This window comes from Hemicordylus capensis, chromosome 5 (genome assembly GCF_027244095.1).
Source record: "Hemicordylus capensis ecotype Gifberg chromosome 5, rHemCap1.1.pri, whole genome shotgun sequence".
Lineage (NCBI taxonomy): Eukaryota > Metazoa > Chordata > Lepidosauria > Squamata > Cordylidae > Hemicordylus > Hemicordylus capensis.
The window spans coordinates 153,756,558-153,771,677 of NC_069661.1; the positions used below are offsets into that span (position 1 = coordinate 153,756,558).

General features: G+C 41.3%; 1 protein-coding gene across 1 annotated transcript in view; it reads right to left on the minus strand.

Annotated features, from left to right (window-relative positions):
- Positions 1-15,120, minus strand: part of MUC19 (mucin 19, oligomeric) — a 72,632-nt gene that overhangs the window by 33,197 nt on the left and 24,315 nt on the right. The window contains exons 12-17 of the mRNA XM_053256213.1: positions 14,866-14,989; positions 10,698-10,833; positions 8,234-8,326; positions 7,550-7,634; positions 7,152-7,289; positions 4,103-4,252 (exon numbers count right to left, since the gene is read on the minus strand). Of these exons, the coding sequence (XP_053112188.1) occupies positions 4,103-4,252; positions 7,152-7,289; positions 7,550-7,634; positions 8,234-8,326; positions 10,698-10,833; positions 14,866-14,989 (726 nt within the window). The remainder of the gene's footprint in view (positions 1-4,102; positions 4,253-7,151; positions 7,290-7,549; positions 7,635-8,233; positions 8,327-10,697; positions 10,834-14,865; positions 14,990-15,120) is intronic.

Genomic DNA, 15,120 nt, shown 5'->3' on the forward strand with positions numbered 1-15,120 from the left:
GGGGCAAGAGAGTGAGGCAAGAGGGAGAAGGGAACAGCCAGCCCCAAAGAGCGCACAGATGAGAGGAAGAATGAGAATGAGAAGAAGAATGAGAATGAGAATGAGAATGAGAATGAGAAGAATGAGAATGAGAAGAATGAGAAGAAGACTTCCGAAACTGGAAGGCCTGTCTAAACAAAGAGAACAGAAAGGAACACAAACTCTGGCAAAAGAAATGCAAGGTGACAATAAGGGAGGCAAAAAGAGAGTTTGAGGAACATTTAGCCAAAAGTATCAAGGAGAATAACAAAAACTTCTTTAAGTACATCAGAAGCAGGAAACCTGCCAGGGAGGCGGTTGGACCATTAGACAATGAGGGAGTGAAAGGGATTATTAAGGAGGATATGGAGGTGGCAGAGAAGCTGAATAAGTTCTTTGCGTCTGTCTTCATGGCAGAGGATACTGAGCATATACCTGTTCCTGAATCAGGCTTTTTAGGGATGGAGGCTAGAGAGCCGAGTCAGATAGAAGTGACAAGGGATGATGTTCTAAACTGTCTGGAAAAACTGAAAGCTAACAAATCACCAGGGCCAGATGGCATCCATCCAAGAGTCCTCAAATAACTCAAATGTGAAATTGCCGACCTCCTTGCTAAAATATTTAACCTATCCCTGAAATCGGGCTCTGTACCAGAGGACTGGAGAGTAGCAAATGTAACACCGATTTTCAAAAAGGGATCCAGGGGCGATCTGGGAAATTACAGGCCGGTTAGCCTAACGTCCGTTCCAGGAAAACTGATGGAAAGCATCCTCAAGGATAAAATTGTAAAGCACCTAGAAGAACAGGCCCTGCTGGGAGTGAGCCAGTATGGCTTCGGCAAAGGTAAATCTTGCCTCACCAACCTTTTGGACTTCTTTGAGAGTGTCAACGAGTGTGTGGATCAAGGTGATCCAGTTGACATAGTCTACCTGGACTTCCAAAAAGCATTTGACAAAGTTCCTCATCAAAGACTCCTGAGGAAACTTAGCAGTCATGGGATAAGTGGAAAAGTACATGTGTGGATTGCTAACTGGTTGAAAGACAGGAAACAGAGGGTAGGTATAAATAGAGAGTTTTCACAATGGAGGGAGGTAAGAAGTGGGGTCCCCCAGGGATCTGTACTGGGACCGGTGCTTTTTAATTTATTCATAAATGATCTAGAAGCAGGGGTAAGCAGGGGTAAGCAGCAATGTGGCCAAATTTGCAGATGATACTAAACTCTTGCGGGTAGTGAAATCCAAAATAGATTGTGAGCAGCTCCAAAAGTATCTCTACAAACTGGGGGAGTGGGCGACAAAATGGCAAATGCGGTTCAATGTTAGCAAGTGTAAAGTGATGCACATTGGGATGAAAAACCTCAACTTCAAGTATATGCTGATGGAATCCGAGCTGTCGGTGACGGACCAGGAGAGGGATCCTGGGGTCGTGGTGGACAGCTCGTTGAAAGTGTCGACTCAATGTGCGGCAGCTGTGAAAAAGGCCAATTCCATGCTGGGGATTGTTAGGAAGGGGATTGAAAATAAAACAGCTAATATTATAATGCCCTCATACAAAACTATGGTGCGACCACACTTGGAGTACTGCATACAATTCTGGTCACCACATCTTAAAAAGGACATTGTTGAACTGGAGAAGGTACAGAAGAGGGCAACCAAGATGATCGGGGCCTAGAGCACTTTTCTTATGAGCCAAGACCACAACACCTGGGGCTTTTTAGTTTAGAAAAAAGACGACTGCAGGGAGACATGATAGAGGTCTATAAAATCATGCATGGTGTGAAGAGAGTGGAGAGAGAGAAATTCTTTTCCCTCTCACACAACACTAGAACCAGGGGTCACTCCATGAAATTGATTGCCAGGAGGTCTAGGACCAACAAACGGAAGTACTTTTTCACACAACACGTGATCCACTTGTGGAACTCTCTGCCACAGGATGTGGTGACAGACAACAAACTGGATGGCTTCAAGAGGGGTTTGGACGACTTCATGGAGGAGAGGTCTATCAATGGCTACTAGTCGGAGGGCTGTTGGCCACCTCCAGCCTCAAAGGCAGGATGCCTCTGAGTACCAGTTACAGGGGAGTAATGGCAGGAGAGAGGGCACGCCCTCAACTCCTGTCTGTGGCTTCCAGTGGCATCTGGTGGGCCACTGTGCGAAACAGGATGCTGGACTAGATGGGCCTTGGGCCTGATCCAGCAGGGCTGTTCTTATGTTCTTCTTATGTTCTTATGCTCTGTGCGGATTGGCTAGTGCTTGCCATATTTTTCAAATTTGCCAAAGCATCAGGCAGCCATGGTTTTTATCACCCATTAGTTTCCTAGTCTTGTCATCTACTCTTGTCATTTCCTAGTCTTCCCTGCCAATGAGATAAATCCCTACTACAGTATTTGCATTATTTACCGAAGCTGAGATAAAACAGGAAGAAATAAGTGGAAGTTACTTCTTAAAAGGCCAATAATTATGACGCATAGTTTAGCTATCTGAGGACAACTAATATTATAGTTATGTTAGTTGTATGTACTTCTGGGTTTGGATCTAAGGTTCTGAAGCCCTGGCTCATAATAATCCCTAGAAATGAGGTATAGATGGTTTCCTATAGATGGTTGTCATTTGCCTTACTAGTCACTAGATGCCACCACTACTCCACAACTACATTGTTCAGGTTGTGGATTTTGGAAGATGAATTCTATAGAGAAGCCATATTGTCTCAGATTTCAGAATAAGAGACTCTGAAACATTTGAGATTAAAATATTTCATATCCCAAATAGAAGTAAAATCAGTAAAATCAATGTTTATTTTCCATCACAAATAACTATATTACATTACGTATTTTTAATATACTTAGCCTGATGAAAACTGGCCACATCTTAACTAGCTCTTAAGATAGTGTTATTATCTGGTAAAAATGATATTGATTCCCTAAAACTGAGGACATGGAATAAACAATTAGCAGTTGGTCTATCTAAATAATAAGTACGGAATAAGAAGATGACATGATGAGCAACATTACTCAGTGTTGTCAGAGTTGAAATTAAAAGGTTAGTGTGTCCTTTTAATTTCAATGGGACTACTTTGAGTAATTTTCTCATTCTATCCCCCTTAAAAAAAAATTAAAATGCACAAAAATCAGTGATCTGATGGAGGTCCCTTTAAGAACCAAAAGGTGAGGGATAAATATTTTATACATGAATTGATGAATGAAACCAGTGTTGGATTAGATTTTGGTTTTACCTGGTAGGTCTTAAAATACACATGTTACTAACAGGAATAGTACTATTTAAGCAGGAAAAAACACCTAGTTTTGACTAATTTACTATCAGGCCAACAATTAATGTCCCAGTTCTATGAGCAATTCACTGAACTGTCATCATGATATTAGTGCATGTGAAGGCAACCATTTGCCTCTTCACATTGGCCATGGAACTAGCCCCCAGGCCCAGTGCACACAAGACTATAATGCTGGGAGAGAAACGACTTCTACTCCTTCATATCCCTGCACTTCAGCGATATGTAGGCTGAGATCTTAAAATGGCATATTATAATTATTGATGCCAATAGATCTAGCTCAGGCTAGATCTAATTATAAAAACCGTGGGAAAGGATATTCAAATATATCTAAATAAGGTAGATGCTTGGCTCCCACTGAATCTCACTCTTTACCCAGCAAGTAGTTCCCTTAAGAGTCTGAATAATCTCACAATAAACATTTTCATGTTTTGTTTTTCACTTTCATTTGAAGTGGTAGGATTCAAGCCCTTAACTTCTAAAATGAGAAACACTAGGATCCAACCCATCTGGATGTCACTCCTTTGACCTGAAAACCATTTATCCTAAGCCCAAATATGCAGAGCTTAGCCCATCTGTCTACACATACTCAGGCACTCTTCTTTCTCAGGAATGTACACATTCCAGATCTGAGACATGCATTGAAAGCAGGATCTGCAACGCTAGGCCTCTTGGCAATACAAAACTAGATGTTCTGCAAGAAATAGCCTCTACAGAAAAGGACCCTCCTATACTCTTCTAAACAGATCAAGACCCCTGGACATGGCAGAGCATCTTTATCTAGACGTAAAACTGTTACCTTTCTCTATACTGATACATGAAGGATGCTTGGCTTTAGGGCATGTCATCATTTCCCAGGAGCGTGCAAATGCCTCTGAGGACACCTCCAGGATGTTCTGGCTGGACATAAAATCATCTTCTGCTTTGTTGTTGAATGAACCACAGAGGCCTGTTGATTAGAAGTTACCTATATTATTATTTCATATTGTATATACAAAATGTTAGAAACACAGAACTGGGTGAGATTTGAGTGCGTAATCAAGTCCAATCTCCTACCAGGAGCAGAAATACTACTCAACAATATCCTTCAAGAACTATGCATCCTCAGTTCAGTAAAGGACCATGAAGTTAGACAGCGTTTGAATACACATCTGAACATTCAACATTTCCTCAAGAGGTTCTCCAGTCAATCATCCAGTTACTAGCCACGCTCGCTATGCCATTTTTAGGGTGCTTCAGTGTGCCTCTAAACCTTAGCATTTCAGCCATTTCTGGTCCTTAGACTGTTTGGAAGAGAAACACTGGCTGTGTTCCAGACAAAAGGTATTCTGGCAAGGTGTTTCCGCAAAAAGTACTTTCCAGGTCTATTTGCAACAAACAAATAGACCTGCAACAAGCCATATGAAATGCCTCTCTCTGACTGCATTAGAGCATAGGCAAAGAGAGATGTGGGACAGACCCAATTAGAGTTAAAAAGAGACAAAAGGAAAGGAATGCAAGGTCTCTTCCTCCTATGTACTTTGATAAGCTCCAAGGCTAAGTGAAACGTTCCACTTCCTCCCTGCCATTAGAACAAGCAGGCACATGGTTCTACCTCCCTGCCATTAGAACCAGCAGGTATATGCCAGAATGTGTGACATACCCTCTCCCATCTCTCTATTCAGGTGGTTGCCCAGGGCAATCACTCTTCTATGAAACTTTCTTTGTCTAAAGGAGCGTACAGGGGAGTCACCCAACATAACCTAATCCATAACCAATATCCACGCCTTATCAGGAACAGAAATTCCTAAAGTCATCAGGAATTTCTGGAAGAGAACATCTACTAGTCTCTTTTAGTCTTCAATCAAAGTCTCAGGGTATGTTTTTGCCTATAACCCCCCCTCCCTCCAAACATGGCATCTGGCCTTTGCCTTCTGCATTCACCACATTTGCCACTATCGCTGTCTGTTGACCTGTGTGCACTCTGTCTGTCCATGAGATGCTGCACTCCACACTGCCTAGGTGCACCTAATGAGCTAGCTGCATACTTGAGCTCCCTGGAGAGAGGGATTTTCACAGCCAGATTCAGGTAGCTCTGACAAACACTTTCTCCTTTTTTCTTTTCTCAGAACCCGCAAGCCTCTATCCCCCTTCTTACTACTGCACCCTGGTAACATGCTTAACCCTTTTTTTTTTTTGCTTCCGGTACCACCATTATCCCTCAATAAAACAACCAGTTTTTCAAAGTCACATCTCCACTCTCTTTCTACCCCATATTTTTAGCACAATGTGCTGCAAACAGTTACCATCGTGCAAATGAGGGTTTTTCACATGTACAGAATTCCACATTAGGTTATTCAGCATTCACAGTCCTGCAAGACTTTGAGTATTTTCTTGCTGTTGATTTGTCTGCACCCATTTGATGCTAATTTCCCCCATTTTGAGCAAAGCATAGCCATGGACCATGATCAGTGACATGTGTCCATGCAGACCTCTTAATAATCCTTCATCAGAGATGAACGTCACCTAAATAAAATAAATCAAAATAAAAGTGAAAATAGATTATCCATGTATGATGTGGCTCAGGCAACAGCCACCATCAGAGGTGCTCTTAAGCTGTGACCACACAGTAAATAATTCTATTTCCACTCATAATGCTTGTCTAACCTGCTCTTAAAAATCTTCAGAGAGGGAGATCCTCTCATAACTTGGGACAACATGTTCCACCTGTTTAGTTACTAAGAGCCATAAAATCAGTCCGGACAGTCTTCAGACACTTCAGCATGGATAACACAATAACCTCTGCTAATTGGGCAAAGAGGAACTTTATAGGATTGTGGCTTTCTTATATTTAGCAGGGAGAAATCACTGTCACTATTCAGCTCAACACAATATCCCTCCAACGGCTGACTGTTGCCAGTGTCTCCTTTGTGTTTCCTTTCATGTTGCGAGCTCCTTTGGGACAGGGAGCCACTAATAGTAAACAAATAAAGAGAGACCCTATTTTAGCTTTCTCTGAAAGGGGAGCAATTAGCCAAAGCAAGAAATACCTTCAAAATACATGCAAGCAAAGGTCAACAAAGGACTGAGCCATGGTTTCCTAGCTTCTTAAGTGACACATAGGGAATAATGCAAGCACGTGTCATCATAATTGAGGTGGTACATGTGTATTTTGTCCTACACAGACTGGCAGCGGCTTCTCCAAGGTTGCAGGCAGGAATCTTTCTCAGCCCTATCTTGCAGATGCCAGGGAAGGAACTTGGAATATAGATGCTCTTCCCAGAGCGGCTCCAAACCCCAAGTGGAGAATATCAGACAGTGCTCACACTTCTAGTCTCCCTTTGCAGAGTGGACCCTCTTAGCTAAGGGGACAAAGCAGCCAGGGTGGACCCTGCTTAGCTAAGGGGACAAGTCATGCTTGCTACCACAAGACCAGCTCTCCCCAGTTTCTATTTGTTCTACTCTAGTTTAACTTTGCTTATTTGGAAAATGAAATTTACTAGGGATGTATTGTCACCACTGTGATATAATCATGTGTAACACAATTATTCAGATTTCTCTTGTGTTCAAGACTGCCATCAGGATCCTCTGTACTCGCGATGCTATTTTTTTCCAGGCCCCCACCTGCAATCCCTGATCACAGGACAACCCCCTAACTCCACTAGAGCTCTGGAATCTCCACAACAGGTGTCTCTGTGGTCTGCGGCCATAGTGATGTCTAGCCAAAGTGAGCAGGGCAACAACAGTATGGCACCATGAAGGATGACTTTGAAAATCCTGAATATCCCCCCTCTGTACATACAGCCCCCCACACCCACATTAATAAAATCAATGTTAATAACAATTACTTCAGCCGTATGCTTACTTACCGTTTATATTTGTATACATTTTTGCTGGCAGGGAGGCATAGAGCTGCATAGTGGGGTCAATCTGTATCTGTAATTTTAGGCCAAAGTATAATTGTGCTTCAATGTAGGATGATGACTGCTTGAAGATGATGATTCTATCTGCAGAAAGCAGGGGTGTGGCTATAATTGAGCAGACGGGTTCAAAGAACCCAGGTCTCCCAACTCCTGAGGGGCCCCCAGCTCCACCCCTCCCTATTTTCTTATTATCCAAGGGGCCACCGGGGAGAGGAGTGAACATGGGCCCCCTCTCCCCTAGCTACACCCCTGGCAAAAAGTCACATTTTAGCAAAATGACTACAGATCCATTTGGATTTTTGTTTCTCTTCTTACCTTCTTGTGTATAAACAGCCTTATCTTACCTGAAGAGTAATAATCATGATGCTTTATCTTGTCATTGAAGAAACTGCCATTGCTATGGAATATGTATCTATCTGCTGAAACAGTCTAATATCCACATGGTTGTATTAATAAAAATATACACTTGCTTATGCTTTAATTATATCATTTTTCCAGGTTTGCCCAAGTAAGAGGCAAAGGAGATTAGATAATTTGCAAGGCTGTCAACTGCTAAAAGAATGTTTCATCCTTCTATTAAATAATCTGACTTTTAAACAATTGATTAAATACAGTTAAATTTCCATATTACAAAATGCAATATGCATATCTTTTTTATTTTTCAATCTCTAATAACATACCAGAGCTAATAAAATATAAATAAGTATGCATTTCTTTAACTTACTACCACTGATTGAAATTTGTCTTCACTGATTCATCTGACTCCGATGATTATAATGCTTTAATTGGCTAATCTAAGAATTAAACCAACTAAATGTGGTTGCCCTAATAACCTGAAGTATGATAAAGTTTGTCGAAAGCAGGGGTTTCCAACCTTGGGTCCCCGAGATGATGTTGGACTGCAGCACTCACCATCCCCAGCCAAGGTGGCCAATGGCCATTGTGGCTGGAGGTGATGGGAGTTATAGTCCACAACAACTGGGGACCCAAGGCTCGGAACCCCTGGCCTAAAGTATCTTGATACTTACTGAGCCAAGAGACAAAGTCACACTCTTCAAACATGTCTCAGCTGGACCAGTGAAACATGGCCGCAGTTCCACACTCAGAGACCAGTCTTTGTCCTAGTTAGAGGAGGGCGGGGGCAAACAAAAACATATGGCATATGATCCAGAACCCCATGCATTGCAATGGCTTCCTAGGAAACTCTATGAAGGGACACACACATGCCTTGATTTCACATTGTGTAAATGAAACGTCGTTTTCAACTCAGAACTGAACTACATGTTATGTGCAAATGTGTATACTTCTTCTAGATTTGGGAGAACCCCCAAACTAATGACTGAATGGCTATGAAACAAACATGTATAGGTGGCCCTCACAATTCGCAGGGCTTCCGTTCTTGCCTATAGGTGCATATACGGAAACTGCGAATAAATGAATCCTTACTCCTATGGGAATCTGGGGTTAGGTTACTACAAACCAAAAAAGGCTAAAAAATCAGGAGGCAGCATAAATAAGAGAAATAAAGTATTCTACATTGTTCTCCAGCTCTCCAGCAATGCCCCCCACAACCCCCAATTCCTCCAATTTTAACAGAGATTGGCAGATTTTTTTAAAAATGAGCCACAAAATGGCTGCCTCCACACTTGAAATGACACTGGACATGACTCTGGAAGTCATTTCCAGTGTCTGGAAACCGCAGATAGGCACAAATCACCATTGTTTGCACCCATGGATATGGAAACCAGGTCTCTAGGATCTCACCATGGATATGCAAAACCATGGCTGCTGTAATGAGAGCCACCTGTATTTGTTTAGGCAAATGGGGACAGCGCAAGTAAAAAAAAAAGTTGAACATGGTAACATTAGCAGCTGAAGGAAACACATGTGTATTTAGCTGGGGTGTTGTATGAACAGGACTTTAAAAATCCCAGCAGTACATGCTGAACTAAACCAAAGTATTTGGTTTGTAGGAAGATTTCCTAGGAATCGGTGACACTAAATAGGGAAGTACAGTATAAACAGTTTCATCATGTTTTCCTAATAGTTCTGCATGTAGACTTTTCAGTTCATGCCTGTCCAAATTGAAATGTAAATTCAATTTACATTTCAATGCCTTATGGTGGGATCATGGCGGTATGCAAACATGATCTAATCGGGGTTGGGGAGAAGCTCCTGATGAAATTATATTTATTTGGGAGGGAAAGCAGCTTTTACACCTGGAGGCTGACAGGATAGTATTGCTGTTCAATATAATATTAGGTTCTCTGTAACTTTTAAAAAAAAATATATATATATATCCTGAGCACAATTACGGGAGTTCACAGGCATTCAGCAGAATAGAAAATCTCAGACTAAGAGTCTGCACATTATAGAATCAGCATCAGATTCAGCATCAGGAAAATTACAGTAGATCTCTAGGGATTCATTCTTGGAAAACAGTTTTAAACCACCGCCACAGAATTCAGAGGTAAGGCAGACCGGCTGTATTGTTTCAACCTACTCCCCCTTATAATATATTTAGCCAAAGAAAAGGAAGATATCTGTGCCCTTCAAGGAAATATTGAAAGAACCTCTTTGACTTTTTGTAAAGCAGGGAACAGATGTTGGCTGTATATAAAGAAAAAAAATGAACCAGAGCATTCCAATCTAACTTCCAAGCATCCATTATATTGAAATAGTTTGTCCATGTTTTCTTATTATAAGTCTTATACTCTTGTCAAGTCCTGGGTCTCCTGATATGGTATTGTGCTTATTTCATATTACTGACAAACTATGGAAACCCTTCTCCAAGACTTGTAGGAGGGTGCGCTACAAAGTTATGCAACAATTACTGTGCAACAGTGATTATTTTGTTTGTTTGTTTGTTTGTTGATTGATTGATTGATTGATTGAATGATTGAATTTCTGTGCCGCCTGATATAGAAATCTCTAGGTGGTGTACATTAGGAGCAGTCTTGAACAACAAGGCTTAGGCTACAGAACAATCTTGCGCAACAGGAGTTGTGCAATGAATGCTGTGCAACTTGTCAATGTTGATTAATGCAAATATATGTTCCTTTCTTTGTGAAACATACTTGAACTGTATCCTTAAGTTAGCAGAGCATTATGCTAGGAGAACACTAGCCTGGAACACTAACCTGCACAACATCCTTGCATAAGCGCAATATCCTTTTCACAAGACTACTGTAAGTCACAATGTTGGCCACTCACTTCCAGATTAAAATGCATAGGATTGGGCTGCCCATCAGGTTAATTCCAAGTATATTGGCTGAAATAGTTGTGTGTCGGGGCTAACATTTTGTTTGTTTGTTCTCATTCCCTCAGTCCTTGTCATTACATAAAATACAAGAAACATAGTGAGACAATGACTTTCCCTTTCCCTTAGAATGTTCATCTCAGAAACACATATGTTCACGAGTTCCTGAAAGAAAGTCAAAGTAGGGAGAATATGGCAGCAGGCAAGCTCTGTGTAAGCAACAAACTAATAACCTGAATTGCTACAAAGTGACAGTCTCCGGCATAGCTGTAAGAATTGCCATCAAAGGTTGTGATGAAAGGTCCTTCCACATCACATCTTCCTGGACATAATGGTTCTGTACATGACCACTTTGCATCATGGCAAGTGCTATTGAAATGAAAACAAGTGGAGAGGGAAATCAAGAGAGTGATGGTTATGAGAAATACCATTGGCGAACATTCTGGATTAATGTGGGGTGCATGCTTCAAACATCAGTGTGCATGCAGCATAAACCTTTATACCAGTCACCGCGCTTCTGAAGTGCAGGCTGTCTTGCCCCAGATCTGCTCTGTTAGACTGGAAACATGTTCCTGACCCTCAGGAGAACAGGAGAGCAATGACCCTCAATGCAGACACAATTTTAATGAGGACAAACAGAGCTAAAGACAGAAGCTGATATACTTGTATTTCTCTTCTAGTCAAAAACCTTCAGGATGTATTTGCTTATGAAAGAAAAAGATTGATTACTGTAGGGAAAAGAAATATTTTACACATTTTTAGGTTCAGATAAGAAATGAGAGAAATGAAAGAGAATTAAAAAATAATCTCAAAACACACTGCAGAAAAGCTCAAGCATTAAAAGTTCTTATTAAATCTGTAGCATTTATTTATTATGAAACTAATTAAGCCTTCACTATATATTTGTACAAGTCTGGTGTGTCTTAAAGCTAAAATTTCTTCTGTAAATAATTTCCTTCAGAATGGCCTCTCTTTATTGCCAAGTCATTACCAGAAAATGTACAGTCAAGCTTGGGGTAAATTGCCCTGTTTTGAATTAGTATATCTTGCCCAAGCAAATTGTTTAAATAAATTATCATGGCTGAAATTAATCTGATTATAGAACAGCTAGGATGTGAGATTTTGAGACGCTTTCAAAACATGATGCATTTTTTAGGGGTCAGAAATGGAGGGAGTAGTGTAAATTATAGATTTTTCCTGTGTGCTTCTCTTTCGTGTGTGTTTGTTTTTTTAATAGGGGGGCATAACATTTCATTGCATCTCCTAACAAACATTAGACACTGGGAATGATTTTTCTGATAGTTAAAATAAAACAACTTGCAGGAGAGATACCTTTTAAATGTTATTCAAATTATGTCCATTTTACATCATTTAATATAGCAAAAGGTTGTTGTCAGGATTTCCTACCCTCATCCATGAGACAGCGTTGTTTACCCAGTCAAACGTCAGTGTGCCGGGACAACCCCAATAATTACCCATCAGAAGTCAGGAAGGGTTCAGAGAGGCGTGCAACAGCTGCTGGGGGATGGGTGGGTGCAGCCCAGGAGGCAGAGAATGGTGGAGAGGGAATAGCAATGATATCAGCTCCATAGCTGCAAAAGGGTGTAGAAAAGCTGAGAAAGGGGGTGGAGTTGGAGAACAAGTCTCCTTTGGAGGCCAGGGATTGGGTGGCCAGTCTACTTGCCAATCCAGTTCCAGCAAGCTGGAAGGGGGGGGGAGGAATGTCCTAAATGTAGGGCTTCATTTAAGGCAAGGGCTGTCGAAGATGAGATGATCAGCGGAGATGGGGTTTGTTGGTCTGATGGACTGCCGGAGAGGAGCTCAGACTTTTGGCTCCCGCTGATAGGTGAAGGAGTGGAGTGAATATAGTTCCCTCCTCCCCCAACTCTGAGGCAATGCCCGTGCCTATAATTTAGTGCGAGACGGTGGAATGGTTATTTATAGAATTCCTCCTCCCTAAACTTGGACAGTTGTGAGCTGATAGGATGCAAGAATATATATATCTAATAAAGTCATCCCTTGCCAACCACGGTTTTACCAACTATGGTTGTGAGTATATGTAAATGGGAAATTGTGACAGGTCTTGCAAACTGTGACCTGAGTATGCATGGTTGGCGACGGTTTTAAGTGATTTGGGGGGTGGATTTCAACTATTTTTGGGATTTCAGAAGTTTGATCTGCTCATTCCTCGTGGTGACCCTTGCTGACCTTGCTGTCCTTTGCCAATTTAAACTGCCTTTGAGTGATTTGGGGAATTCAAAAAATTTCCAGAGGTTTGATCTGCTCATTCTTTTTGGTGACTCTTGGTGATATTACCGGATTTTTAATGATTTTTAGCAACTTTGGGGTATTTCCCCCTTCCTTTTTAGGTCTTTTTGTGGTTGTGGTTCCCCTAACCCCTTGTTTCCCATAGACTTTAATGCCTCATCAACCGTGAATTGGCCAACTGCAAGGTTTTGCCAGAATGGAACCCTAGCAGTTGGCAATGGATGACTGTAAAGAAGAATGAGTTTCTGTAAGAGCAGAAAAACCTTTTATTTGCATTTCCCTAGGGCAGAATAAAATGCTGTGGCAGTTCCTTCTCTTTCCCTGCTTTTGTCTTACAGTGATGGTAGGCACACCTCATATCTGTCCAGTGGGGAAATATATGTAGCCTGGGTGAGTGAATGTTTTAACTAAGTGAATGTTTTCTTCTCCCATCCCTACAGTGTGTATTCTTGAGTTATGTTACTTTGCAGCAGAACACATCCTACAGCAGAAAATATGTCCATACCAGGGCATTTTTCACACAGCAGGCTTGACCGTGAGTTTACTGTGAGGCTTTAGTGCGAGTTCAAAGTTGCCCCCCAAAACCTACACAAAAAGTGGATTTCCTTTTACCCTGGATATAAATCAGGCTTCGGGGTAAATCTGGCCAATATGTGAACACATACCCTCCATTCTGGAGGAGATGTGAGCTAAAAGTCTTGTCTGAAAAATGCCCAGGTCTTATTAAAAGCCCACTTATTTTCATTTTCAAGAAAGTAATTCACAGAACTGTTTCCAAAGTAGAAAATTATGGCTGACACCCTAATAGAGCCATAGTACCAGGCTCTATGTGAGATGATATTTTTAATGTTATTGTTACATTATTTTTCTTTATCCATAAACCAGTAAAGACAAGCTCATACCCTTTTGCCACCATTTTCACCTGGTAAACATGCCTTCATAACAAGATTATTATCTGTTATTTTCTGAATAGCATTATTTTTCTGTCTCAAAATAATTGTGTAAATTGATTTTTCTTCTTCTTCGTTGGATGTTCTAAATGGAATTGGGGCCTAACAATAGCCTTCTCAGACATTAAAAAACCGGGATTCTGTACTCGTGTATAACACCCCAAGGGTGTGCCTGCAAGCCCTACCTTGGTGCTGACACCCTCAATTGCCTCCGCCCCCCCCACACCCTGCATTGTCCACATTTATAGTGTTTGAAGAGTCAAATGCTTAAGCTTGATAGAGATTGTTTGGCTGGGGTCTCCATTTACAGAAAAGGGCACCATGCTGGGGTGCCCCAGCCTTCCAATCATGGAAAAAATTTCCATCATGCATACAGAATTTGCTTCTTCGAACAAATACTGAGCTGACCGCTTTTTGAGCATGTCAACTCTTGGGCATGGGTTGCGGGCATGCTCTTGGGAGACTGCATGCTAGTACAACATCGCTATTGTTGAATGTCTGAAGAGGGCTAATGTGGTTTCATCAGAGTATTAATATCAGAGAACAGAGCACAGCAATTGTGTCTAGAAATAGAAGTTTTACAAAGTATGGAACTCGGTGGTGCTTTTACAAGATCATATATCCCATGGTGGCTTAATTAAGGAAGATGTCAATAAGACCTCCATGACAGTGGAGACCGTCTATGTATATTGCTTAAAACTTGCTTAGTAGTGTTTTCTTTGTAGCCATTCAAAAACAGATTGGCCTGAGCAAAGACAAATAGCCATATTAAAAAAGGGTGCCATTTATGGAATAGCTTTTATGGAATGCATCTGAAGCACATTAAACATAGGAAACATAGGAAACTGCCATATACTGAGTCAGACCATTGGTCTATCTAGCTCAGTATTGTGTTCACAGACTGACAGCAGCTTCTCCAAGGTGGCAGGCAGGAATCTCTCTCAGCCCTATCTTGGAGAAGCCAGAGAGGGAACTTGGAACCTTCTGCTCTTCCCAGAGCGGCTTCATCCCCTGAGGGGAATATCTTGCAGTGCTCACACATCAAGTCTCCCATTCATATGCAACCAAGGCAGACCCTGTTTAGCTATGGGGACAAGTCATGCTTGCTACCACAAGACCAGCTCTCCTCTCACATTGTTACAGTATTTTAATATGTTAGAAGTTAAATAGGGCCAACACTTACCACTTTGAATTGCAAGTATCTTTCCTCACTTCACCAGATTTATACACTTTTCCATTATATTTACAGGCACAATTTGTTTTTGCAATGCATTTGCTATCTCCTCCAATATCATTATGAACATGCCCTAAAAGAAAAAATCACAGCAATAGTAAAACAATTGCCCTGAATTAAAACTAAACTATCAAAACAAAGGTATATTCCAAGTACATAGGTTTTTGCTGGGTGAATGAGAAATGAACCCACTATTCTCTTCTG